General features: G+C 35.6%; 2 protein-coding genes across 3 annotated transcripts in view; one reads left to right on the plus strand and one right to left on the minus strand.

Moving 5' to 3' along the window:
• On the plus strand, positions 1–15716 carry PNO1 (partner of NOB1 homolog). 2 transcript variants are annotated; one of them, XM_079111503.1, is made up of 7 exons: positions 1–256; positions 486–635; positions 3127–3210; positions 4529–4589; positions 4801–4918; positions 10118–10188; positions 10757–15716. In XM_079111503.1, exons 1-7 carry the CDS (start codon positions 53–55, stop codon positions 10822–10824), a joined length of 756 nt encoding a protein of 251 aa, XP_078967629.1. In that variant the 5' UTR covers positions 1–52; the 3' UTR covers positions 10825–15716. The 2 variants fall into 2 exon arrangements, with proteins under 2 accessions (XP_078967629.1, XP_078967630.1); XM_079111504.1 differs by lacking the exon at positions 4801–4918.
• Positions 15717–15892: 176 nt separating this feature from the next.
• Positions 15893–25663, minus strand: part of PPP3R1 (protein phosphatase 3 regulatory subunit B, alpha) — a 61537-nt gene continuing 51766 nt past the window's right edge. Inside the window, exons 3-6 of the mRNA XM_079111225.1 lie at positions 23152–23328; positions 22038–22097; positions 21240–21424; positions 15893–17005 (exon numbers count right to left, since the gene is read on the minus strand). Coding sequence (XP_078967351.1) covers positions 16958–17005; positions 21240–21424; positions 22038–22097; positions 23152–23328 — 470 coding nt within the window. The 3' untranslated portion in view covers positions 15893–16957. The remainder of the gene's footprint in view (positions 17006–21239; positions 21425–22037; positions 22098–23151; positions 23329–25663) is intronic.

Raw genomic sequence — 25663 nt, forward strand, 5'->3', positions numbered from 1 at the left:
GCAGTGCAGCAGCGCACGTGTTAGAGTTGGAAGCTCTGGCCAGACTGTGAAGATGTCCGAGATGGAGACCCAGACCGCTGGTGCCGAAGACGGCTTCACTCAAGTCATCAGCAAGGGAGGCCGGCGGGCGAAGAAACGACAGGCAGCGCAACTGTCCGCAGCAGGGGAGAGCGGGGACGCGGGCCGCATGGACACCGAGGAGGCCCGACCGGCGAAGAGGCCCGTCTTCCCACCCCTCTCCGGGGACGGACTTCTGGTACTGGAGGGGACAGAGGCGGGTCAGGCTGGTAGCCTCTGGATGTTGTTGAAGCTGTGAGGGTTCTGCTGCCGTGAGGTTTTTGGAGAAGTGACTCTTCTGAAGTTTAACTGGTTTAAAGAGCAGCTTTTTGTAGGTCTGCTGTCATTTTATAACTCTACCCCACACCCACATTTCTCCACGCGTGGCCCCGAGTTTTATTTTGTTTTGTTTCGTTTTTTAATTGCAGGGTGGAAAAGAAGAAACACGGAAAATTCCAGTCCCAGCGAACAGATACACACCATTGAAAGAGAACTGGATGAAGATATTTACTCCTATTGTAGAACATTTGGGACTTCAGATACGCTTTAACTTGAAATCAAGAAATGTAGAAATCAGGGTAAGGAGAATGTCACCTATTTGGGGATACACCAAGTTTTTCAGTACTCCAGGAATGAAAAAGTACAAGTAGATTTTCCTTCATAGGACTTATTCCATTAAATAGTTTTTAAATATATCATGAGTTTATCAAATGTATTCAAAATCATCATTCAGTACAAATATAAATTGAATTCCAAAATTGATTCTGTGATCATACAAAAACACTGGCTTTCTGTGTGTATCTTCTGTAACGTTCTGTGTTGAGGAAAAGCAGAGTAAAGAGATTGCCATACCCAGAAGTGTATAAATAAATTTAAATCCTTGTTGTAGTACAAAACACTTTATTTTCTTATTTATTTATTTTTGGTACTGTGGATTAAACCCAGGAGTGCTTCATCACTGAGCCGCATCCCCAGTCTTTTTCATTTTTAAAATTTTGAGATAGGATCTCACTAAGTTGCTTGGGTCTCCATAAATTGCTGAGGCTAGCCTAGAACTTGCAGTCTTCCTGCCTCAGCCCCTGAGCTGCTGAAATTACAGGCATGAGCCTCTGTGCCTGACTCAATATACTGTATGTTTTAATGGTACTCTTGATGTGTTTTACTTTGAGAATGAATGTTTTACACATGTATGTGTACATTTGTTGTCATTCCATGGTGTCAGTCCAGGAGTTAAACATTAGTTGATTCTGGACTTCCTTTTCTGGGTCCCAATTTTGAACCAGAATCAATGAACAACATTAATTGTATTTTCCTTTCTGAGGATTCTTATACCATCATCAGGACAAAGAGACACTACTGTAAATAATTGGTATGTTTCAAATATCATAGGATGTGATGGTAGAACCCCTCTTTGCTCCCAATATCATTTGCAGTCAGGCATTTATGATTTCATTTGAAGAATTCTTGTTTCCTTATAGAATACCCTGCATCATCATTTTAGGCCTTTCTCTACTTTATCTTCTGTGCCAGATTAATTTTCTCAGACCACAATACTTATATTTTAATGTCATGGCATCCTCAGCATTTCTAAAGGATAAAAGTTAAGTGTTCCACTGCCTTTCAAGTAGGAGACCCACTTATGAGTTCATCTCTCCCCATTTCTTTTTGTCCATGCTTTTTGGTTGCTTTGCTTTCTGAAAAAGGGCCTCGCCTCCCTACTCATTTTCTCTTCTTTCTTCTTTGCCTAAGCTTTTATTGTGTTTGCTCTCATTTATTATAGGATCAACACTTTGGATTCCACTAACATTGATGCTGCCATATAGCAGACACACACTGTGTAATTTGCTCTTTAGGGCAGCAGCTCTAAGAGTTAGGTGATACTATTACCCTCTTATAGATATGAGGACACAGCATCAAAGAAATTAATTATCTTGGCCAAAGTCATCAGGCTAAGTGACTTAATGCTAGTAGGAACCACACAGGACCTTCCTTTCTGACCTTATTTTACAAGCTTAAGTCCTAGAGTATATATGGAACTTGCCCAAAATCATATAGGATTGTAACTGTAGTCTAGTTTTAAATGTGAAAATGCTGGATACTTTTCCCATTATACAGTCTTCTATGGTTTTAAATTTGTCAGATATGTGATCTCTTCAAACAGATTGTGAATCTGGGTGGGAAAGTAGAAGTAATAGTTTTAGAGTCAGTGTTTCAATCTTATCTATTTTTACTTTTTAGTATTTTAGTTTTTTAACATATAAAAGTATATTAAGCTAGACATGGTGATGGACATCTGTAATCCCAGCTACTCAGGAAGCTAAGACAGGAGAATTGCGAGTTCAAAGACAGCCTGAGCAGCTTGGCAAGATCCTATCTCAATTAAAAATATTAAGGTCTGATGATATAACTCAGTGGCAGAGCACTTGTCTAGCATTCACAGGACCCTGGGTTCAATACCTAGTAGTTACAAAAAAGAAAGTATATCGCTTAACATTCAAGGTTGCAAGATTGTTAAAAAGATCAGAGCTATGGTGTCAAGTATGCTATTTAGAGCATACTAAATAGACATTTTATGAATAGTGGCTAATTTGCTGTTAGAAATTGAGGCCAGAATCCCTGCTTAAACCTTTCTTGGTTCCCCCTTCAGTACCAGGCATGCAAGTAGTTAGTACCAGAGTTATTGATTGGAAGACAATCAGCATGTAGGTAATTGAAGAAGATTAGGTCAGAACTTTCAGAGATGACTGCTTGAAGGAGAAAAAGAAGGTGATAAGCTTGGGCATTGAAGGGATGAAAAAGATTGAGGGTCTTCAGAGTGTGATACTTTGGGCTGTGCCACAGGAATATTGTGTTAACCTCAGAAGTCTGATCAGTCATACAGTGCATTCAGTCATTTGACAGTCTTTGGGTGGAACTGCCCAGCTCGGGGCAATGCCCCAGAACTGGGTCATAGCCTATGCTGAAGAAGGATGGTGGCAAATGGAATTATAATAACGGGAAAAATTATTTTTAGTATTTTGTTAAAATGCTTTCTTTTTCATTGTCATCTGTACCCTTTTCCCCACCTAGACTTGTAAAGAAACCAAAGATGTTAGCGCTCTGACAAAAGCAGCTGATTTTGTGAAAGCCTTTATTCTTGGGTTTCAGGTAGAGGTGAGTGGTTGCATGACATTTAAATGGGAACCTAGTGTTAGGGTTAGAGTTAGGGTTAGGGAGGGGGGCAAGTATGAAGGAAGGAAGCTCTGTATAGAAGGAAAAGAGGGGTGGGAGGGGTGGGGGGAAGGGAAAAAATAACAGAATGAATCAAACAACATTACTCTATGTAAATTTATGATTACACAAATGGTATGCCTTTATGCCATGTACAAACAGAGAAACAACATGTATCCCATTTGTTTACAATAAAATAAAAATGTACTTTATTTATTTTATGTGGTCCTGGGGATTGAATCCAGTGACTCCCATCTGCTAGGCAAGCACTCTACAACTGAGCCACACACCAGTCCTAAATGTATTCTTTTTTTTTATTCTAAACAAATGGGATACATGTTGTTTCTCTGTTCTAAATGTATTCTTAATTCAATTAAGCTCCACAAATTTGCCCATTTTCCTTACTCTCCAATCCCTTATTTTTATATAGTCCATAGCATATAGTAGGTGCTGAACAAACTTGTTAAATGAATTGATGAAGGACTACAGCTTTTTTCAGTGACAAGGATTCTGTGAAAACATATTTTTGCCATTTTCTGTAAAGTGAAGTTTTCTAATGAAAGCTAATTTATAATACTGATGGGTTTTTGTAAAACTCTTTCTCCAAATTTTTTTATAACAATGTATTGTGCGTTTGTCATTTTAGTATCTGATATAGGTAATAGCAGATATGAATACAAATTGAGGATATAATACAGGAGGAAATTGACTTTGCCCAAACCACATAGAGAGTTGTAGAATTGCTTTTATGTCATTTATCTAGTCATTTTTTTCTATTGGAATTACCTTCTCCCTCCAAAAATGTGAACTAAGTGTTCAGTTAGTCCTTTGACAATTATGTAAGTAGTACCAAAACTAGGTCGGAGAAAGTAATTACCACTGAGAATTTGCATACTCCTCTTTTTATAAATCTTTATCTATGAAAATTTAAACGCACTGAGGTAACAAGTTGAAGTGTGCCCAAATTCTAATGAATTTTATAACCTGTACATTGACGTTCTAGATGTTTACTTCTTTTATATGTCTTTCCTAGGTTTTTTTTTTTTTCAACCTTTCAGACTTTTTATAAAATAAAGGTTGTTTCTTATTAAAAAAAAAAAAAAAAATGGGAACCTGAAAAATTCCATTGTGGACATTTTAATAGATTGGTCAATTTTTAAGACTTTGTCCTTCTAACTATAGAGTCTGAATTTTAGTTCCTGTCACTCATTCTTGATGTTTAAATGGGAATTCCTTCACAGTGTTTATTTTTATATTCTAGGATGCACTTGCCCTCATCAGACTGGATGACCTCTTCCTCGAGTCTTTTGAAATTACAGATGGTAAGCATGTTGTCTTCTCCTGAAATACTGTCCTTTTGTGTTGCTGACTTTGTATCATGTTGTAACTTTCAGTTTTCTAATAGCATCAATAGAATTGTGTTTTTAGCACTTTGTCATTTAGTAGGGAAATTTGGTTAATGATTAGACTTCTGTGGAATGGGATGATGCCCTGGAGTAGCTTGCTGCCTGAGGTCTTGCTTTTCTTCTCTAGTTAAGCCTTTAAAGGGAGACCACCTGTCAAGGGCAATAGGAAGAATTGCTGGCAAAGGAGGAAAAACCAAATTCACCATAGAGAATGTGACACGGACACGGATAGTTTTGGCTGATGTGTAAGTTTCTGATCATGAGAAAATTATTATCATAATTTATATTTGATCTTTTATTAGTTTCAAAAAAAGTCATAACAGTTGCACTTTATGCTTAATGTTGCCACTAAATATTTGTCAGTGTATGGTTCTGAATGAATAGTCATGTTTTGAAAGAAGATTAAATTTGTTGAGAAAATTTCAGTAATTTTAGCGTTTTTTCCTTTAGCAATAAGGGAAATATTTAGAATCACTATTAAAAGAAAATATATTGCAGATAAAGATTTAAATCAGGGAAAAGATTTAAATCAGAGAACCTATTCGTTAAGGTAGAGTATGCAGTAGGTATTTCAAACCATTGTGAGGCTTTCCTTTAAAATACATATAACCTATATTTTACATATAACCTATATTCTACATATGTAGATTTATGTATCTGTGTGTATAGTTATATTTCAAATCCTTTCATAAAAGGAAGATGAGTATTGAGTACTGGGTAAAAATAACTGCCAGTTATATGTTAACATGAATAAGATGATATGGGCTTAATGAGGATAAAGGTGCTAAAAGCAAATCTGGTATTACCCCTCTCTAAGGTCGAATCTGCTCTGCTGCCAGGTTGTGGATTGTACTGGTCTGGAACATGACTCGAAGTTTATATAACGCTATGAAGTTGGGAAATGAAGCAGTTGACTAAGGGGAGGAGGGATCTGCTTGCAACTAAATCCACAAATAATTTCATTTAAGTTTGTTCAAACTGAGAGGGTCATCATTATTTAGGATCTAAAATTTAGACTTTATACTTTACAGATGACTAAAATTATTTTTTTTTTTTTTTTTTTTTTTTTTTTTTTTTTTTTTTTGTGGAGGGTTACCAGGGATTGAAATTGAACTCAGGGCCACTCAACCACTGAGCCATATCCGCAGCCCTATTTTGTATTTTGTTTAGAGAAGTGTCTCACTGAGTTGCTGAGCCCCTTGCTTTCTCTGAGGCTGGCTTTAATCTCAAGATCCTCCTGCCTCAGCCTCCCCAGCAACTGAGATTACCGGTGTGCACTACCTCGCCCAGCCCAGATAACTACAATATTGTGTTGGTGGCCCTCTATCTGAAGCCAGGTGTATTCTATTTTAATCGTTTTGGGGTTGAGCCTAGAGTCTGAAATGTGGAGCCATGGAATAGTTTTATACTGGAAATTTCAAAACTGTGGAAATGATAACCACATTTTAAAATATTGAATATAACCCTAAAAGTTGTTAATTTAGAACTCCAAAGATAAAAATTATTTACTTATGAAATTATGACTTAAATGTAATTGTTAAATTTCTAATTTGTAAATTTAGTAGTGTTAAATTAGAACTTAAACCATTTACTATGGCATAATTTACATATGATAAAATTCACCTATTTAAATGTCTGGTTTAATGAGTTGGCAAATGTAGTATAGACCTGTAGCCCCACCATAGTCCTGTAGTTCATCATACATAGAGTTCCTTTGTGCATCTTTTCAATGTCTCTTCCCTCTCTCGGCTTTCAGATAATCACTGCTCTACTTTCTATCACTGAGTTTTGCCTTTCTAGAAATTCATGTAAGTGGAAATATACAGACAAAAGCTTTGGTGTTGGGCTTCTTGTAATTAGCATGTTTTGGGTTTCTCCATTGTTAGGTGTATCAGAAGTTCCTTTTTATTGCCAAGTATTATTCCATTGCATAGACATTACATTTTGTATATCCATTCACAGTTGATAGATGTTTGAGTTATTTCATTTGGGGGGAGGTATTATGAATAATGTTACAATAGAATTACTTTCTGTATCTTTTTTATTTTTGTTACAATCTACTTGAAATTTAAGAGATGTGCTTTTTTTAATAAGCTTTTGCTGAAAATAGGTTAATTAGAAATCCACATGTTTAACAATTTATGTTATAAAGTAGGCATAAAACACTGTTATGCAGTTGTAAGTGGTAGTTTTTAGTTTTTTTGGTTTTTAAATTTTTTTTAACAGATTGCATTTTGATTCATTGTACACAAATGGCGTATAACTTCATTTCTATGGTTGTACACAATGTAGATTCACACCATTCATGTAATCATATATGTGCATAGGGTAATAATGTCTGTCTCAGTCCACTATCTTTCCTTCCCCACCCCCTCCCACCCCATTTCCCTCTACACAATCCAAAGTGCCTCCGTTCTTTTCTTACCCTCCACCCCTCCCCACATTATGTATCATTCACTTATCAGAGAAAACATTTGGCCTTTGGTTTTTTGGGGCTTGGGTATTTCACTTAGCATGATATTCTCCAACTCCATCCATTTACCAGCAAATGCCATAATTTTATTCTTTTAGTTTTAATGAGTTGCTAATAACCTGGCATAGACCAGTACAGTATGAACAATATGTAAAAATAATAACAATTTGTTTCAGATGTATTCTGAATACCAGATGGAAAATACTGTTGCCTTCGTGCCTTGAGATCTGTATTCCTTTGCAGCTGTTATTGCCACCCCCCACATTAGTTTGGTTATTTTAGTAGCAAAAGTACTCATACTTGACTTGTTCTTTTTTTCTATATTTCCTCCTCTGTCATGCTGCATTTTAAATAAATTTTTTATGAGTGTGATATATATGTAGTTTGAAAAACCAAAAATGTTTACCACCTATCTCCATTTCGCCCTCTTCAGTGGAACCATTTCATCTCTCTTAGCTAATTTTAAAATGTATTTGTCTTGAGCCGGGTGCAATGGCAGGTGCCTGTTATCCTAGCTACTCAGGAAGCTGAGGCAGGCGATGGTGAATGTGAGGCCAGCCTGGGTAATGTGAGACTCAAAAATAATAATAATTTATCTCTATATTTCCAAATATCTTCCTTTTATACAGCTTGTCAGTTTATTTTTCAGTGATGAAAGATGATGATATAGCTTTCTTTCACACCCTCTTCTGTGCACACTGCACACACTTAACTTTGCTAGCGCTCCAACTTATTCTTCCCCATACAGCCACTTTGTGGTTTTCATTAGACCAGGGTCAGTGTTCCCTGAAAATAGAAATCAGTCTTCAATATATTCTATAGCTGAGTCAGGTGAAAATCCTTGGTCTCTCTCTCCTTTGCAACTTTGACTTCACTTGAGGAGGTATGTCAGTGTGCTTTCTTTTTTTTTTTTTCTTTTTTTTTTTTTTTTTGGGGGGTGCTGGGGATCAAACCCAGGGCCTTGTGCTTACAAAGCAAGCACTCTACCGACTAAGCTATCTCCCCAGCCCAATGTGCTTTCTTAATTTTCAGTGTGTTGATTTAGCAAAGAGCTACTCATCATTTATATCTCCTCTTGGTGTATTTGGCTGTGTCAGACATTTTAGAAATCTTTCCTGGAGCCTTCTGTGCACCCCCCACCCTCCCTCTATCTCTTACTGACTTCTCCTTTCACCTTTACCCTTTTTGCTGTTAGAATCCCTGGTTCTCAGTGTCTCTTTCTTTGAGTTCTGCTTCTGAGTGTTCCCACTGCCTAGTTAGGTGTCAGTTTACATGGTTCTACAAAGTACTCATCTATCTGCTTTCCACCTCCCAGAATATATTACTGCCATCGCCATCTTCCTTTTGGGTTAAGTCTGAACTGTCATTTTAGTGGCATTTGAGGAAGGAGCATACATATATGTTGAGTTTGTCTGCTGGTGTCTGGAAAAGGAGCATTTAAGAGAGAAGGAAAAACACAAAGGTCCTAAGTTGAGGGCATGTCTGGCAGCATAAGGAGGCCTCATGGGCCTGGTGAAGTACACCACAAGGGAATGAGAGAATAATGGCACCATGGGATCACCATAAGGACTTTGGCTATTATCATGAGTCAGTGGTAAGCCACCGGATGATTGTGACCAGATGAGGGGAAGCAGGGTATGTGTGTTGGGGAGTTAGGGGTGAGGCAGGGGGCTGGGTGAAGATGGGTAGGATCATTAGATCCAAAGGTCCTGGCAGGATTTTTTTTTTTTTTTTTTCACTTTCCATTTCATTTTTATTTATTTATTTTTTTAATTTTATTGTAAACAAATGGGATAGTCCTGGCAGGATTGAAGGAATAAGGTGGAAAACAAGATCCAGTATTGGTATGAAATAAGTCAAGGACCTAATAGGCTACAGTGTTAGTTAGTTATCTTAATCGATATTGAAATTATCAGGAATTGTGATGACAGTAGTCAAAGACAGTGAGCCAGGAGTGAGCTAAAGTCTTTGAGGGTGATCTGTGGGGACAATTGAAGATCACAGCAAGGCAGATTAGTAGACCTAAAGAGAGTAGATTCAAAGCTAAAGGTTTTTAAAGTGGTGAGTGTCCGAAGATGGCAAGAGAAGTCAAGAAGGCCCTGTCCCCTCCAGCCCCAGTGGTACACAATTCCTACAGGAAAAACCGTCATTTGAGAGGTAGGTTTTAGTCAAGCAGTAACATGAAGAGGATGTTAGCAGAAGTTGAAGAATATGGAAAATTTAGCTCTTAACTGTTGTAGAGGACACAGTGAAAATAGACTCAAAATAGAAAAATTATTTATTACCAACCTTATTTGAGTCATTTCATGAAGAATATCTATTTAAAAAGGTCCAGTGATTCTTACCTTACCAAAAAAAATTAGATAATCTTTAGAAAGCTTTGCGGTTGAAACTGAAGTATGTTATTATTTAAGTACACTTTTACTTGGAGCTCTGGGTGTTCATTCACCAATTCTGCCCTTGTGTAGTCCTGGACAGGTTTCTAGATTTCTTCCCCAATCTGGGTACTGGGTGATTGAACCCAGGACCTTGTTCATATGCTAAGCAAGTGCTTTACCACTAAGCTACGTCCAAGCCCGAGGTTTCCTGATTTCTTACAAACTTCTTTTCTTGTCTATGCAATGGGAATAACTTCTACCTAATAAAAGCTCACGTGATGATTAAATGAGACTATGTATATAAAACCGTAGCACATGAAAGCACTTAATGGTAGCCCTAGTAACAAAAATTGTTAAAGAAATCTTTGTTTTTAGTTTTTGTCTTTTTAAATAAATTTTTGTTGGGATACAATTCATATATTATAAAATTCACTTTTAAAATTCACTCTTTAGATGTTTACAGAGTTGTGTGACCATTACCCATGCCTTCATGTAGAAATGGGAATCTATCATGATTCTCCAGTCTTTGGATTATAGGATTTAGGTAAGGAAATGCTGTTTGTGGCTAACTCGTCTCATTTTGTCTTTTTCAGGAAAGTTCACATCCTTGGCTCTTTTCAAAACATCAAGATGGCAAGAACTGCCATTTGCAATCTCATCCTGGGTAGTACTTTTTTTGTATTTTCTCTAGAAAGAATAGGGAATTTAGGAACTCGAACCACATTTGCAAAGTTTTAGGGTAATATTAAGGATACCGTGGAGAAGCCCTTGGAAGTTGGCAAATGTGGACCTAGAGAAAAATATAGAAATATTTTGCGCAGATTTCCTTTGTCCTCTAGAGAAGAAAAAGGTTTTATTGGGTAATATTACTTAAATCTCTGGTGCTGGCCACTGAGTAAGTACATAGAAAAACCATTCCAGAATAGGGAGCATGAGGGGAGCTGCTGAACAACCTCAGTCAGTTCATTTCCCTTAGTCCACATTACTCAGAAAACTTGGGGATTCTCCCGTTGCTGGGGTCGGGCTTCTTTTTGAATTTTCTTGACATTCAGTGCCTTTGACTCTGAGAATATTTGGGTATACTTTTCTGTAGGTTCTTTTCATGATATAAGATAGATCTAATTTAAAAAAATGTCCTTGGTTTTATTAGGAGTTGCATACCTTTTCCCATGTTGCATCTATGTGAGTATATCAGTATCTATAGACTTTTTTTTTTTTTTTTTTTTAAACAGGAAATCCTCCATCGAAGGTTTATGGCAATATTCGAGCTGTGGCTAGCAGAGCAGCAGATCGATTCTGATTTCAAATCAGAGACTTTTTATCTTATCTTTGGACTCTGAAGAAAAAGACCTTATACTCTGAAGGTGATCATATGAAACCATGTGAAGTATTTTTCAATCACTTTAAGCCTGGGTCCTTTCTCAGCAAGAAGTATAAACAGAAAGCAAAGGTTTAATAGTATTCACACTGGACAGCTTTTAGGATAATTTAAATGTCAAAATCTAATTCTATTATTATATCTACACGTTAGCTTTTTTTTTTTCTTTTTGATGCTGGGAATTGAACTGAGAGATTCCTCATGCATAGTAGACAAGCACTCTTCCACTAAGATACACCCCTAGCCCTTTATTATTATTATTATTTTTTATTTTTATTTTTTTTAATTTTGAGATAGGATCTACCTAAGTTGTCCAAGCTGGCCTCAGACTTACACTCCTCCTGCCTCAGAGTCTCACGTAGCTGAAATTACAGATCTGTGACCACAACTAGCAGTTTATCATGATTTTTATTTTAAATCACATAAAACAGATTTGCAATTTGGAATTCTCTCATCTAGAGGAAACTTCTTGCTTAAACAGTTCTCTATGAATTTTAATTTTTTATTTATAAACATTTCTGTAAATTATAATTAAAAGAATCATTTCAGATAACCTATGAATCATGACCTTTCCTTAATATTGGTATTATGCGAATACTTTAAAATCGGATCATAAGCAGCAATTTTGACTATACTATATGAACCAGTAAGTGCTAATCTTTTATACCAGTTCTGAAGTTTGTACAATTAAAGACCTTCATCACAAGGTTGATGTGAAAGTTTCATTTTTTAAATAAATATTTAACAAAGCATTCAGACATTAAGATGTTAGGTATATTTCTCCTAATCAGTGAAGTAGTCAAAAAATCCTCCCTCCCAAGAAAACCACTGTTCTGCAAATTCAGTAATAAACTAGTGTCTATGATCTGATTATTTTATTCATTTTTAAAAGGACGAAATCTATGTGGTACAAATGAAAAATGACCAAAACTTGTAATGATGGGAATATCAGGAAGTTCACTCAAGAATTAAATGTGGTCTTACTAAGCTTTGTTTCTTCTCTATCAGTTACATGCGTTACTGTCCCAAGCTACTTTTTATATCCCTTTGGTTGGAATATTCTTACATACCAAAATCCAGCTGAGAATGTCCCACCCATTGGCATGGGGAGAGTGTGTGTAGGTGTCAGAATCCTTTACTTGCCTTGTTGAACAAGTGTATGTTGACTTTCTTAGTACTAAAGCCTGTACAGTCTTTAGGAGGTATTGTCCACCACCACCACCACCCTTTGCCCATTCAACACTGGGACACTCCTTAATATATACTTTTTTGGAAACAAAGTTGACAGCTTTAATCCAGTTTTCCAAGCAGTTGGATTGAAATGAATCATTACTAGGCAACTATAAATGATTTGTTAGTTTTTTGGGAACCGAGGTAAGAAGTAAAGGGCATAATTTTGATTGGAAAACCTTTGGGTTCTCTACGTTAAAGTGAAATAATGTTTTGCTATTGTTAGAATTTACTTCCTTTTAAGGATTTATTATGTAGTTGCTACCATCAGTAATACAATAGAGCAAATATGTTTCCCTGGTATCTAAAAATTTGGGATGCTGAACTTGAAGGACTTGTTTTGGGCCCCCTTTAGTTAAGAAATTCATAACACCCCTTTTGGGGACTGGGGCGTAGTAGCCCTGTGGGTTTTAAAGGGAGACAAAGTGTTAGGGGGGAACTAATTCTTGGAATAGGAATGGATAAAGGCAGAAGAAGGTAATAAATTTGACTATATCACACTGGTAGTTTATCTCAACAGCCTGGATCAAACCACTTTAAACCCTTCTCTAAGGCACAGACCTAAGTCGTCTTTCAAATCTTATTCAGACTTATCCATATTTCTATAGCATTTGTTGTGCTTTACTGAAATTATCATGTATGCCTGTCACCCTAAGGCCTCTTATGACCATTGGATACTCAGTATCACAATTCCTGATCTATTACAGTTTACTGGTGTAATTAACATGTTGCCTGGGGGTGGGCCTGAGAGAGGAGTATTTTTTTAAGTATTCAGCGTCTAAGGGAGGAGACCTTGGGCTTTCTCATCATTCCAGATTTGGGCTCCAACTTTTAGGCTGCCTGAATCTATGATGGTGGGGAAGAAACCTCATGTTTGCTGAGCATGTGAGAAAGAGACCTGGTTTTCCTGATCCTGGAGCCAACCAACCATGTTAAGGTGGGACAGCATGTTTAATGTTAGATTACTGAAAGTATGCAGTGACAACATATATAACCATTCTACAACTTGTAAAATACTTGTATTGTACAAAAAATCAATTACTTATTTGGTCAGAGAAATCAGTGAAGTCTACAGGAGGCTTGAGAGAGTAAGGACTCACTCATTTGATCTGGTTAGCTTAAAGATTTTAATGCCCAAGGGAAGTGAAAGATTGAAATAGCAGTGGACTTGAATGTTTAATGCAAGGAGAAAATTTTGAGTGTGGGAAGTTTTTGAAGACTAAGAATTAGTATTTCAGGACCTGAACTTGAACACCATTTTCTTTGTAAGTTCTGAAAACTATGAAAGATTGAAATTTACTTACCATCTACCCTTAGAAAAGAAAGTTCTAAAATAGCTTAGCACTTTAAACCACTTTCGATTGTACATACAATTGACAAAGTTCATTATTGTGCAACCTTCACTATTGTTGATCTCCACAACTTTATCTTCTGCAGCTAATGCTATACCCATCATTTTTTAATATTCTCAATTCTCTCCCCTAAGCCTTTGGCAGCCACCATTCTATATTTGATTTTTCCCCCCTCCAGGAATCTCATATTTCACTTAACATCTTTGGGGTTCATCCATGTTATATAACATCCATGTCAAAACTTCCTTCCTGTTATGTCTAAAAATCCCATTGTGTACCAGGTTTTATCTCTTTATCTGCAGAACACATGGGCTGTTTCCACCCTTTGGCAATTGTGAATAATGCTACCAAGAACATAGGTGTACAAAAATCTATTTGAGTCCCTGCTTTCATTTATTTGGGGTATATATACGCAGAAGTGGAATTACTGGATCATATGGTGAATTATTTAATATTTTGAGTTTATGCCATACTGCTTTCCCCAGTGGTCGTACTGTGACATTTTCACCAGCAGTGCCAGTAGATTTCAATTTTTCCACATCCTTCCAATTCCCCTTTTTGTAATATTCCATATATTATAGTGAATATGAAATGGTATCTCATTGTGTCTAATTTGCACTTCCCTCATCACTAGTGCTGCTGAACATCTTCAGGTTTACTGGCCATTTCTATGTCTTGCAGAAATGTGTATTTAAGACCTTTGGCCATTATTCTAATTAGGTTTTTAGTTGCTGTTGTAGTTCTTTATATATTCTGAATATCAACCCCTCATCAATACTTCCACACATGGTTGGCAAGTATTTTCTCCTACCTACCTGGGTTGCCATCTTACTCAGTGGATAGATATCCTGGGTACTCTTAAAGACGGTTACAACCAGTTAAAGGAGATCTAGGGCTTAAATGCATACATTTACTTAGGCTGAACAAACATTTTATTCTGGAGTCGGGCAAGTACATAATTATGTCACAAACAGGGTGGGGGGTGGGGTGAGTGGTATAAAGGAGACCCAGGTGTATGTGTATTTTAAAATTGGTAACCAGAAGATGAGAGCAGACTGAAAGCTCCAGGTACCAAAACAAGGCTAAGATGTCTGGAGAATGGGTGAATATTGAGAAATTACAGAAGTAATGGTGGGGGAGTACTATGGGGTTTTGTAATGACTTGGTGTTTTACTCAGCAACAAAGCAGATAAATTTTACCGGTGACTTAAAAGTGAAAAATCAAATGTCATTTTAAGAGCTTTTAAGAAATCTAAAAGAATGAGGAAAAACTACCTTGGAGCTGTGGAAGTCTATCAAAGACCACTGAATACATTCAAGCAAGTTTCAAATATTTTATTTTCTTATTCATACAGTATGAAGTTTTCTAAAGATCCCACAACATGACGTATCATGCAGAAGAAAAACTAAACATTCAACATAAACCACCCCCTCCCCTACCCACCCTACACACAAACTAAAAAAGAGGAAGGGAAAAAAAAAAGGGAAAGAAAAACCCTCATTCCCCAGTAAGGAAATAACGTTTGCACTAGTTTTCTTTAACGCCAGCCAAGATATGCACAAGCAAGAGAAATAGAAAGCATTTGCTAAAATATTTGTAACAAATAATTATATACAAAAAATTCACAAAAGACTAGTTCCCCCTTGAAGCAGAGCACATGGCAGTTGACACTGGAACAGATCAAACCACTGGCTGGGATTGTAAGCCACGTACTGATCCAGAGGAAGAAAATTACATGTAGTGGAGATTTTCAGTTTGAACATTAACATTTCCAAAGTTTGGCAACATTATCTTTTAAAATTATGCAAATTATGTAAACAAGAGGTACATTTTAAATCGATCTACATGCAAAACTCCATGTCATGCAAGGACACCAAGCACCGGGATTTTTCTCTCACAGACAGAGCCCATGATGTGCAGCACTCAGTTGAAGGAACAGCGATGGCGGGCAGGTGTATTCAATTTAAGATTCATTCCCCTTGATTCGTCCTGCCCTTTACCACTCATGATTACAAAACCAGTTTTTATAGAAAAACTATATAGGGAAAAACAATTGTCATATAAAGCTACCCAAAATGTTTTTCTTCCAGCCAATAGTACCTTTGCAGAAAAGGGAAGGGTTATAACATCAAGTGGTGGAACATGATACACTACTTTTATATCACACAAATTTATTAAGTTACCATCCATTACCAATTATATGGGCAAACAAAAATCATATGCTCCCTATGCTTTGTGGTAAAAAAAATTTATGCAGTATCAATTTAGATAAAATTTTGCTCTTCTGTGGCATATAGATTAGCAAGATTTCTCCCATTTAAATCACAAATGTGTGGGTGTTTATATATATATATGTGTGTGTGTGTGTGTGTGTGTGTATATATATATATATATACACATAACATGCACATTAATATCACGTTTCTTAGATTAGCTGCAAGTCTTTTGAAACACAGAAGGGAAATTCATGATTCAAACAGGACTTTAAAGACAAATTATTCATCCATATATAATGAAACAAACGGATATTCTAAGCAGTTACAAGATTACTTCAGGTTCTCTTCATTAAATAATACAAAAGAGAAATCACGATTGCCTCAGATAGCTTCTGGCCTGTATGTATAAAACCACAACTTGAAAATTACATTAACTCAGGGACATTTAATAAATGTAATGGCTCCTAGTAACAAAGTAACAGAAGGAAGCAGCCACAGCATTGTGCAGTCACTATATGAACACAAGAACTAGCTCTTGGCAGCAGCACTGAACTATACTTTCTCCTCAGCCAGAGATGGATTAAAAACTGCTCAACAATGAGATTTAGTCCCTTGAAATATATTCATAGGTATAAATAAAGTTATAGACTCCTTTGTTACAAAACTGTAATTAAGGTAAATAATAGGACATTAACAAATGCTTTGTCAATCTCTCAAAGGAGAAAGCACAGGAAAAGGAAAATAGCTGGCCTAACACCCGGCTCAAAGTGTACAATCTTCTATCTACATATAAAACTGTGTGAAATAAAAGTAAGGATGTTTTATGTTCTGCTTGGCACTTTTGTACTCTATCATTTTGTTTCTGAATCAAGTATATTAAATTAAAGCCAACCTACTACATATATAGAAAGCTACATATATCTATATATAAATATTTACATATGTATATATAGATACTTTCTTGTTATAAAAGATGAAGAAAAATAAATTAAAAAGCCAACCCCTTCCCTTTCTCCACCACATGGATATGCTCTTTTCATGTTGCTGTCCTTCAGACTTTAAAGTGCTACACTGAGTTATTGAGAGAAGAAGAGTTCAATAACACTTAGTTGGCTTCATGAGGCTCATGTTGGAAATGTGGCTTCACAGAGAAAAATACTTCCATTTAAATACACAGAGAGCATTGCTGGACGTCTTGAGCAGATCTTCAGAGATGGAGAAGAAAGCAAAAGTGTTGGATGGTACTCTTCAGAGAGTCACACATCTACCACCATCTTTTTGTGGATATCTAGGCCACCTACAACCTGCAACAGCCAGGGAAAAAAGCAACATTAGCGACATTTAAGAAATGCCTTCCGTAGTCTAACCATCTTATCAAAATAAAATTTTAAAGTTTGAATTTAAAAATATACTAGTATAGCCATTTTTGGAAGCTGTATTTTTACAAAAATATTTGAGTGCCTTCAGTAAGAATTTCATGGTTTCTTCCTTCTACAGTAATAAGCATTTTTGTGTTCTAATATAAGGGTCATCGAACTTGTTCTACAAAAGGCCAGAATGTGGTTCCTTTTGCATCTTCTTTTAAAAAACAGAACAAAAAAACCTAAAAAAAAAAAAAAAAAAAAAGTAAAAACTATTCATTAGTTCAAAAACAGGCCAGTAGCAGGATTTGTCCTGTGCTCTGTAGTTTGTTGACTCTTACTCTAATAATTCAATATTATCCAATAACCAGATGTTACCATAAAAATTATCCTCAAAACTGAACTTGGTCTTTACTGTTACTGTAATTCCAGAAGGTATTAAAAAATTCCAAATAAAATTTTCTACCCATTATGTTTCCATGGAGTTTATATGCACCTCAGTGAATACTGACATAGTAATCTAAAAGTGTAATCACATATACAATTGAGGGGATATTTTATCGTATATAATCTATATAAAGAGAATATGAGTCATAAATATCCACAGCTTGCTGAGTTTCACAAAGTGAACACCCAAGTAATCAACATCCACACCATTACCAGAACTCCTCTCTGACCCACTTCTAGGTACCAAACCCCCCTTACCACCCCCATCCCCATCACAGCATAGCTACTATCTTGAATTTTAAACACCAGGAATTACTTTTGTCTGTTTTTGTACATTTCACAAATAGACTCTTTCATGTCTGGCTTCTTTCACCTGACATTATGTTTGTGAGATTAATCCATGTTGTTTTGTATAGTGGCATCTGTATTATTTTTATACTTAAACATTTTGTTGTGTTATTTTTCTTCAATACTGAGGATGGAACTCAGAACCTCACACATGCTAAGCAAGCACCCTATCACTGAGCTACATCCCCAGCCCCTTTTAAAATTTCATTTTGAGTCAGGGTCTACATTGCCCAGGCTATCCTGGAACTTTTAATCCTCCTGCTTTAGCCGTTACAGGCATACACCACCACACCTGACCTAAGCTTCTTAAAAATACTTTTATATTTAAAAAAATACAGTATAAAGAGCCATTTAGTCTATAAGCCCTGCTGTGAAATGAGCAGCTTCTACCCTGCCCTCATTCACTATTTCTTTTCATGAAGAATCGCTATAAAAAATTCAGCTGACTTTGAATGCTTACCTTTAGATCAGAAAATAACATTCCTACATTGTTTTTTCTTGATTTTAAAGCTTTTGTCACTTTCCATGGGCATTCCACCACAGAAGATAAAAGATTCAGTTTTTACATATACCACTCCATTTCCTACCCTATGTATTTTCCATCCTCCACATCCTAAGGTTATCTCTATTTCTATTGACAGAAATTAGCCATTTTACATTATTATGAAAATATGTTTTATGTTCTACTTGGCACTTTTGTACTTTTTATCATTTTGTTTCCGAATCAAGTATATTAAATTAAAGTCAACCTACTACATATATAGAAAGTTGCATATATCTATATATAAATATTAGTAGTAGCTGAACAAAATTGCATAGTATTACTTTTTCTTTCCTACACATTTGTTTTAGTAAAATGAATAGGTGATCATTTCCTGTGCTGTTTTCTATCATTAATTCAATCCCCAAATTTTGTTCTAAATACATTCAAACACATATAATGTAATTTTATTGATTTTATTGCCTGGAAGGCACTCCTAAAGCCTCACAACCTACTGCAATTTATACTCTGCTCCTTAGGCCTCATCTCTGGACCATCATCCTGGAGGTCTCCTCCTCCTTTCTCATGGTGAATTCTGAGATCCCACAGTATACTCTTAGTTTATAGTATGACACTACAGTATGAGAAAATCTTCTAGTAGTTTCCCAAAAAAGGAAAGCTTTACTTGAACATGTCTTTTCTACCACCTAATTTGAATTTATAGGGCATTCTAGGTGGAAAATAACTATGTCCCTCAGAATTGCAAAATATTGCAATTTCTTCTGGTTTCCAACTCTGCTACTGAGAAACTGAGTGCCATTATGATTCTTGACTCTGTATGACGTCCCTTTCCAACTCCTTTCTCCACCTTACTATCCCCAGCTCTGAAAATTTGCAGGCCCATCTCTTTGTTCCCACTGGTTTGAAATTTCATGACAATGTGCCTATGTCCAGATTAGTTTTATATTACTATGCTAGGTACTCAGTAAACCCTTTCAAGTCAGGAAATACATAACTTTTGGTTCTGAGATATTTTCTTGACTTATTACTCATGATTTCTTTCCCTCCATTCTTCTTCTGGGATCCCAAGCATTCAGGTCTTACAGCTTTTAAAATGGAACTCTAAACTGAAGTTTCCAAGAGCTCTACTACTGAGCTACATCCACAGCATCTTTTGGATTTCTGAGAAAAGGTCTCACTAAGTTGTCCAGGCTGCTCTTGAACTTGGAAACCTCCCACTTCAGTCTCCCAAGTAGCTGGGATTACAGGTTGTGTTGTCCACTTTGGCCAGACCCTCTGTCACCCTCTGCTGCCACAGAGGGAAAAGAGAGGGTTGTGGCACTCAGTCCTCCCAATCCGCTCCCCAGCACTGTCTTCACTCATAAACATCTCTACTACTCCAGCGAAGTTTTTCATGTATTTTATTCCTCCAAGAATTGAGACTGTTTCTTTTCTTTTAAAAACTGACTGTTGTCTACAATGCCACTACCAGCCTGGTCTCATGTCACACTCAACCATTTGCCAGTTTATGAGTCATTCAGTGATCTTTGGCAATGGTGAAGGAGGACGAACACAAGGGGATAGCCAACACTTACACCAGTATCACCTTGCAACAGTGCAGTCTTAAACCTAACTGTTCTGAAAAATAAAACTTTTTTTTTTTTGGTACCAGAAACTGAACTTAGGGGCACTCAACCACTGAGCCACATCCCCAGCCCTATTTTGAATTTTATTAGAGACAGGGTCTCACTGAGTTGCTTAGCACCTCACTTTTGCTGAGCCTGGCTCTGAAGTTGCCATCCTCCTGCCTTAGCCTCCTGTGCTGTTGGGATTACAGGTGTGTGCCACTGAACCTGGCTAACCCATTCTTTATACTATGTACCACACTACTCTGTGAAACAAAATATAAAGCTAAGTATCCTCTTGCAAAGAAGGAAGACAGATGCTCTGAGAATAGTAGGAACTTCTACTGAAATGCCAAAGTAGCTACATTCCTTGCACGACACACAATTAACTAACAAAGTGACCTTGTGTGATTTAACTAAGAAAAAGAAAAAGAAAGGGGAGGAAAACTTCCTATAGAAGCATCCAACCATGACTGAAAAATTTTCAAATTTTTTTGTTTCCTTTGTCTCTATTCTGGATGCTTCTGTATTCTATTTCCAGTTTGCAATTATAATTCCTTAAAACATATCAAGAGCTAATATTCTTGCTTTAAGGGGCAGAAATAGAAAAATAAAATTGAGTGATTGTATTTCTGTTTGGAAGCAATAAGTGGTGCCAATTCCATGGATCCAATGATGAAAATCACTAACATGAGAAGCTAAGCTACTGCTCCATTTTCTATCTAGATTTGGATTTCTAGGTCTCCCATAACTGGAGTCCCAACTCTACACAGAGCCCTTACCCCACAACAACTATCTATCAGAAGCTTGGAAAAGGAGGGTGTAAATCACCATGTATAGCAGATAAGATTAGGATGAACAGGGACTCCCCATTTCTGTTGTCCTTATGAAGTACTTTCAGTATTTCTAGGTGAAATTCATGAACTTATATTTCCCACAAAAGCATTTTTCAAATAGGCCATTTTAAAAATAAATCATAACAATAACCTAGCTGTAATTTGTAATTTGTAATTTGCTAATAATAAGCAAAAGTTACTAGTACCATTCCTGTGGCATTTTATCACAGAATAACTAAGAACAGTTATTCCTGAGAATAACTGATTGTTAATTATTAATAAATCAAACAACACATTTCAGGACTTTGAATATGGGGATGGGGCTATCAGGACAAATTGAACATATACATTTTAGAGCAAAATATCCGTAAGAAATTATCTATTAAATCATCTTTAATTTTAAAATATAAGTAATAAGTCATCAGTTCTTTCATACTTACAGCACAGAATTCTTCAAAGGATATTCTTCCATCTCCATCCTTATCTGCGTTTATTATGGTTTTGTCTACAATTTGCTGTAACTGTGTATCTTTCAGATTGTTCCCAACCATCATTTTCAACACCTGGAAGAGTTCCCCATTGGAAATATAGCCATCTTTATCCATGTCATAGATACGAAAAGCAACTGAAAAAAAAAAAAAAAAACAGGAAGAAAAATCAATGGCAGTTGTAAGGCAATCACACATTGAGTACTTTCAGTGAGAAACAGTAAATTACCAAACATCTAGAATTATGACTATGAGGATGACTTCTTCCTAAATATAGATGTTGCCCTTTGGTGGGATTAACATAGTTGGTTAAGAGGATGGGCTTATAGAGTTAAGACTGGCTGGGCCAACAGTGTATGTAGCCTAGGTTATTTAACCTTACTTAGAACTAGGGATGTTAACAACAGGTCCAGTCTCTTAGGTTTTTTAGAACATTTCTTGCTACTTTCATTAGAAACAAAAACAACAAAAACCCTCTTATCCATACCATGTATGTAGTTTATATGGCTATTTTCAGTAGAAGGAAATTCTAATTTTCTTCTATACAACTAAAAACTATAACCATACAGTATTCAAACATACTAGTTGAAAACGTCCTAAAGGATTTTCATCAGAACGTAAAATTTGTGTTATGTCTCAGAGTCTAGAATAAAAGCAATTGTTTAGAATATTTTAAAAGAAGTCTGAAATGTAATATGGGATAGTAGCAGTTTAGGAGGAATAATGAAGTCAATAAAGTAAAATACTTACACCTCAACTTCTGCTCCTTATCTCCTTTGACACTGAACTGAGAGACTCCCTCAATGAATTCTGAATAACAAGAGTTAAATGTTTACAAATCAGAACTTTAATTTTTTATATAGAAAACCAATATTTCCCTTACATACCCACAAAAGGATATTTCCTTGAACAAGACAATTCCGTATTAGCAGTGTTGAAAATTGAAAATGCCAAATTTAAAACATCCACAATCAAGGCTATACGTTTGTCTTCTTTTATTTGGAGTCTTCTAAGGTTAATCAATTTGAATGAATATTTAAGTACTATAAACCATATCACTCAAAAACAAATTATTTAAGCTATTTAACTCTTTCCTTTTAGAATATAATTAAAGAGACTTAAAGAAAAGACTATAAACTGTTTTGCCAAAACAAAAGTAATTTTGGATTACTGTCCTAAAATTTTGAATCATTTAAATACACTGTTGGAAACTGCATGCAAACTTATTATTTTCATCATTACCTCATAAACACTAAATCATAATTGGTTTTAAATTCCTTCACTTATAATTCAGTTTCTCAAATTAAAATGACAAACCTGCTAACAAATTACTAGTGAAATGAGATCTTTATTTACTTATTTAGTATAGAATTAAAGTATAAAATGATGTATCATGTTAATATTAGCAAAAGTACACTATTCAATGTCCTTGTAAAATCTAGATTGATTAAAATAAATTAAAACTATGATATAACACTCACATCCTTATCACTAGAGTTTAACTGTTTAGTATGTAGGTCTTATTCTTAAAAAAGAAAAAAGATTTTTAAAAACTGCAACTTCTAATATTTTAAGTTACCCTAGAGTGAAAATTATTTTCTAAAAACAAAGGAAAAACTGAATCTCCTTTTTGGGGGGCAGAGTGCCCTAAAAGATACTTTGAACACTTATGAATCAAAAAGTAAAATATCCTGGTTCATCAAAATGTTTATACTAAGGATTTTAAGGTTTTGACATAATATTGTATTATAAAATCACCAAAACGAAGACTTAAGAAATAAAAGTTCCAGACATTTTTGTATATAGAGCTATAAGGCTATACACAACTTGTGATTAAAACCCAAAAAACACCTATTTTTCTTACCTTTAAAGTCTACTTCTCCATTCCCATCTGTGTCAAATATATCTATTACTCGTTGTACTAAAGGATTCTGTTGTAACTCAGGCAGAGACATGAACTCTTCCACACTCAAAGAACCAGAATTGTCCAAATCCAGCTTCTTAAATCTCTTTCCTAGCCTTTTAATTTCATCAGCATCAACTAAAAGGAAACACAAAAAAAGCAAGATTTTTAGAAATGATTTTATAAAGGTTATAGGAAAAAAAAAAGCCAGTGGTTATCCAATAGTTTCCAATTTCATTAAAAGAGTTACATATACGATTAAATAATTTCTCCTAATAGAGTACAACGTAAATATTTTTATTTGGTTACCTTTCTGTTTGTTTGTCCCTGCCATAACATACAACAAACTATACACAGAGTACCCAGATATCCCAGGACTGACAACACTAAGCTGATCATGGAGGCCACACAAAATATCTGAAGACTGACATCACTAAGCTGATCACAGAGGTCCTACTAGACAAGCTAAATCAATCTCTGCTCTGACCTAAAGTACCTTCATTCATTTTCACTTTCTTTTAATTTACCTTGGTTTTAATAGTTTGATTCAAACTTCAAAGGCTATTCAAAATTCAAAAAATTCTAATGTTACCTTCCTATCTTACCCCATCACATGTATTCCCTTTCTCAGAGGCAATGTGACCAGCCTCTTGAATATTATTAGTTTAGATCTTCTTGAAACTCTTTGCAAGTATTAATAACTAAAATACAGTTTTTACTTCTCTGACCAAAACCAAAAAAAAAAAAAAAAAAGCTAACAAAATTCACATTTCAACATCTTGAAATGTGGGCTGGGGATATAGATCAGTTGGTAGAGTGCTTTCCTCAAAAGCACAAGGCCCTGGGTTCAATCCCCAGCACCACCAAAAAATAAAATAAAATATAATAAATGTTTGCATTACTTTGTATGTACTTAAATAAAAATTCCATGTCAGTTTGTTTTATTTTGGTATTAGGGATTGAACCCAAGGGCACTTAACCACTGACCCACACCCCAAGCCTTTTTTTAATATTTTTTAGTTTGAGACGCTATAATCCCAAACACTGGGATTATAGGTGGCACCACCCACCCAGCTAAAGGTTTTTTCCCACATATGTTCTTGAAAAGGGTTTAAGTCATCTTCTTCTAAATTTTATTGTCCATTCCTTTAAAATATAAGATTAATTCAGATTAAAATTTTTGATCACAGCTTAAAGAAATAATACAAATATATACCAAAAATTAAAACAAAGCCACCAATTTTTTTAAAGAAAATTAACAAGGCAAAGGTCACACTGCCCATGAATATATATATATATCACAGATATATTAGAGAAGATACCACAACTGGTTTTTAGTTTAGTTTTATTCCAGCGATTACTAAGTATTAAGCCCAGGGCACTCTACCACTGAGCTACATCCTCAGCCTTTTTTTTTTTTTTTGCCTTGTTATTTTTTTAAGACAGGGTCTTGCTAAGTTGCCTAGGCTGACCTTGAACTTGGCAATCCTCTTGCCTCAAACTCCTGAGTTACTGGAATTACATGTGTATAGCACTGTGCCCAACTGCTGTTTTGAGTAGTTTAAATGTTTGGCATCCTCATTGTAGGAACTTAAAAATAAGAACATATTTAAACTATAAAGATTCTATACTAAAATGCTACACAACTGTATGTAATTATCTGCACTACTAAAGTACAGACTGATAATGCTACAGATAATGCTCTAGTATTTCCCAGAAAGGTTTTAATCTCTTAATCCTAAAGAGTTCTATTTTTCATGAAAGCAGGGAAGGGGGGGTCCCTATTTCAGTTTGCTGAATGTTTGGTGTCTGGTTAGATAGTTTTACTTTAAATAAGATAATGCTGTAATATGAATATAAATATAGGTTAAGACTCTAATATGATTAGCTCATGTATAATTGACGGGGGAGTAATGTCAGTACAGCATGCAAACTTCATAAATTCTTCTAATGCTCTTAGGTTTATGATGGGGTTACATGCCAATAAACTCATGATAAATGGAAAACATCATAAAAGCGAAATGTATATAATAAACCAAATCAGCAAACATCATGATTTAGCCTTGCCTACCTTAAAACACACTCAGAACACTCATAACCTACAGTTGGGCAAGATTATTTAATGCAAAGCCTATTTTATACTAAGATAGTCAACACCTCATATAATTTTTTGAATATATGCATTGGAAATAGTACACTGTATAACATCAGCTGTTCATCCTCATGATCATGGGGCTTATTGTGAGTTGCAGCTCGCGGTGCTATCCAGCATCTTGAGATTATTACACTGCATATCACTTAGACCAGGAAAAGATCAAAATTCAAATTTCAAAGTATATTTTCTGTTAAATAGGTATATATGGCTTTTGAGCCATCATAAGTCAGGGACGGTCTGTTATGTTATGAAAAGATCAGGGGCAGGTTTTCTCAAAAAGAAAGTCTTAATATATAAAAACCTTAAGGAAAGAAGGTG

The sequence above is a fragment of the Sciurus vulgaris genome, assembly GCF_902686455.1.
Source record: "Sciurus vulgaris genome assembly, chromosome: 14".
NCBI lineage: Eukaryota > Metazoa > Chordata > Mammalia > Rodentia > Sciuridae > Sciurus > Sciurus vulgaris.

What these genes read in the sequence shown, in the direction of transcription:
- PNO1 (XM_079111503.1), top strand. Translation starts at nt 53, where the DNA reads ATGTCCGAGATGGAGACCCAGACCGCTGGTGCCGAAGACGGCTTCACT. An exon ending in GTCTTTTGAAATTACAGATG is followed by an intron (nt 4,590 to 4,800) that starts GTAAGCATGTTG and finishes TTTCTTCTCTAG; the next exon opens with TTAAGCCTTTAAAGGGAGAC. An exon ending in CATTTGCAATCTCATCCTGG is followed by an intron (nt 10,189 to 10,756) that starts GTAGTACTTTTT and finishes TTTTTTAAACAG; the next exon opens with GAAATCCTCCATCGAAGGTT.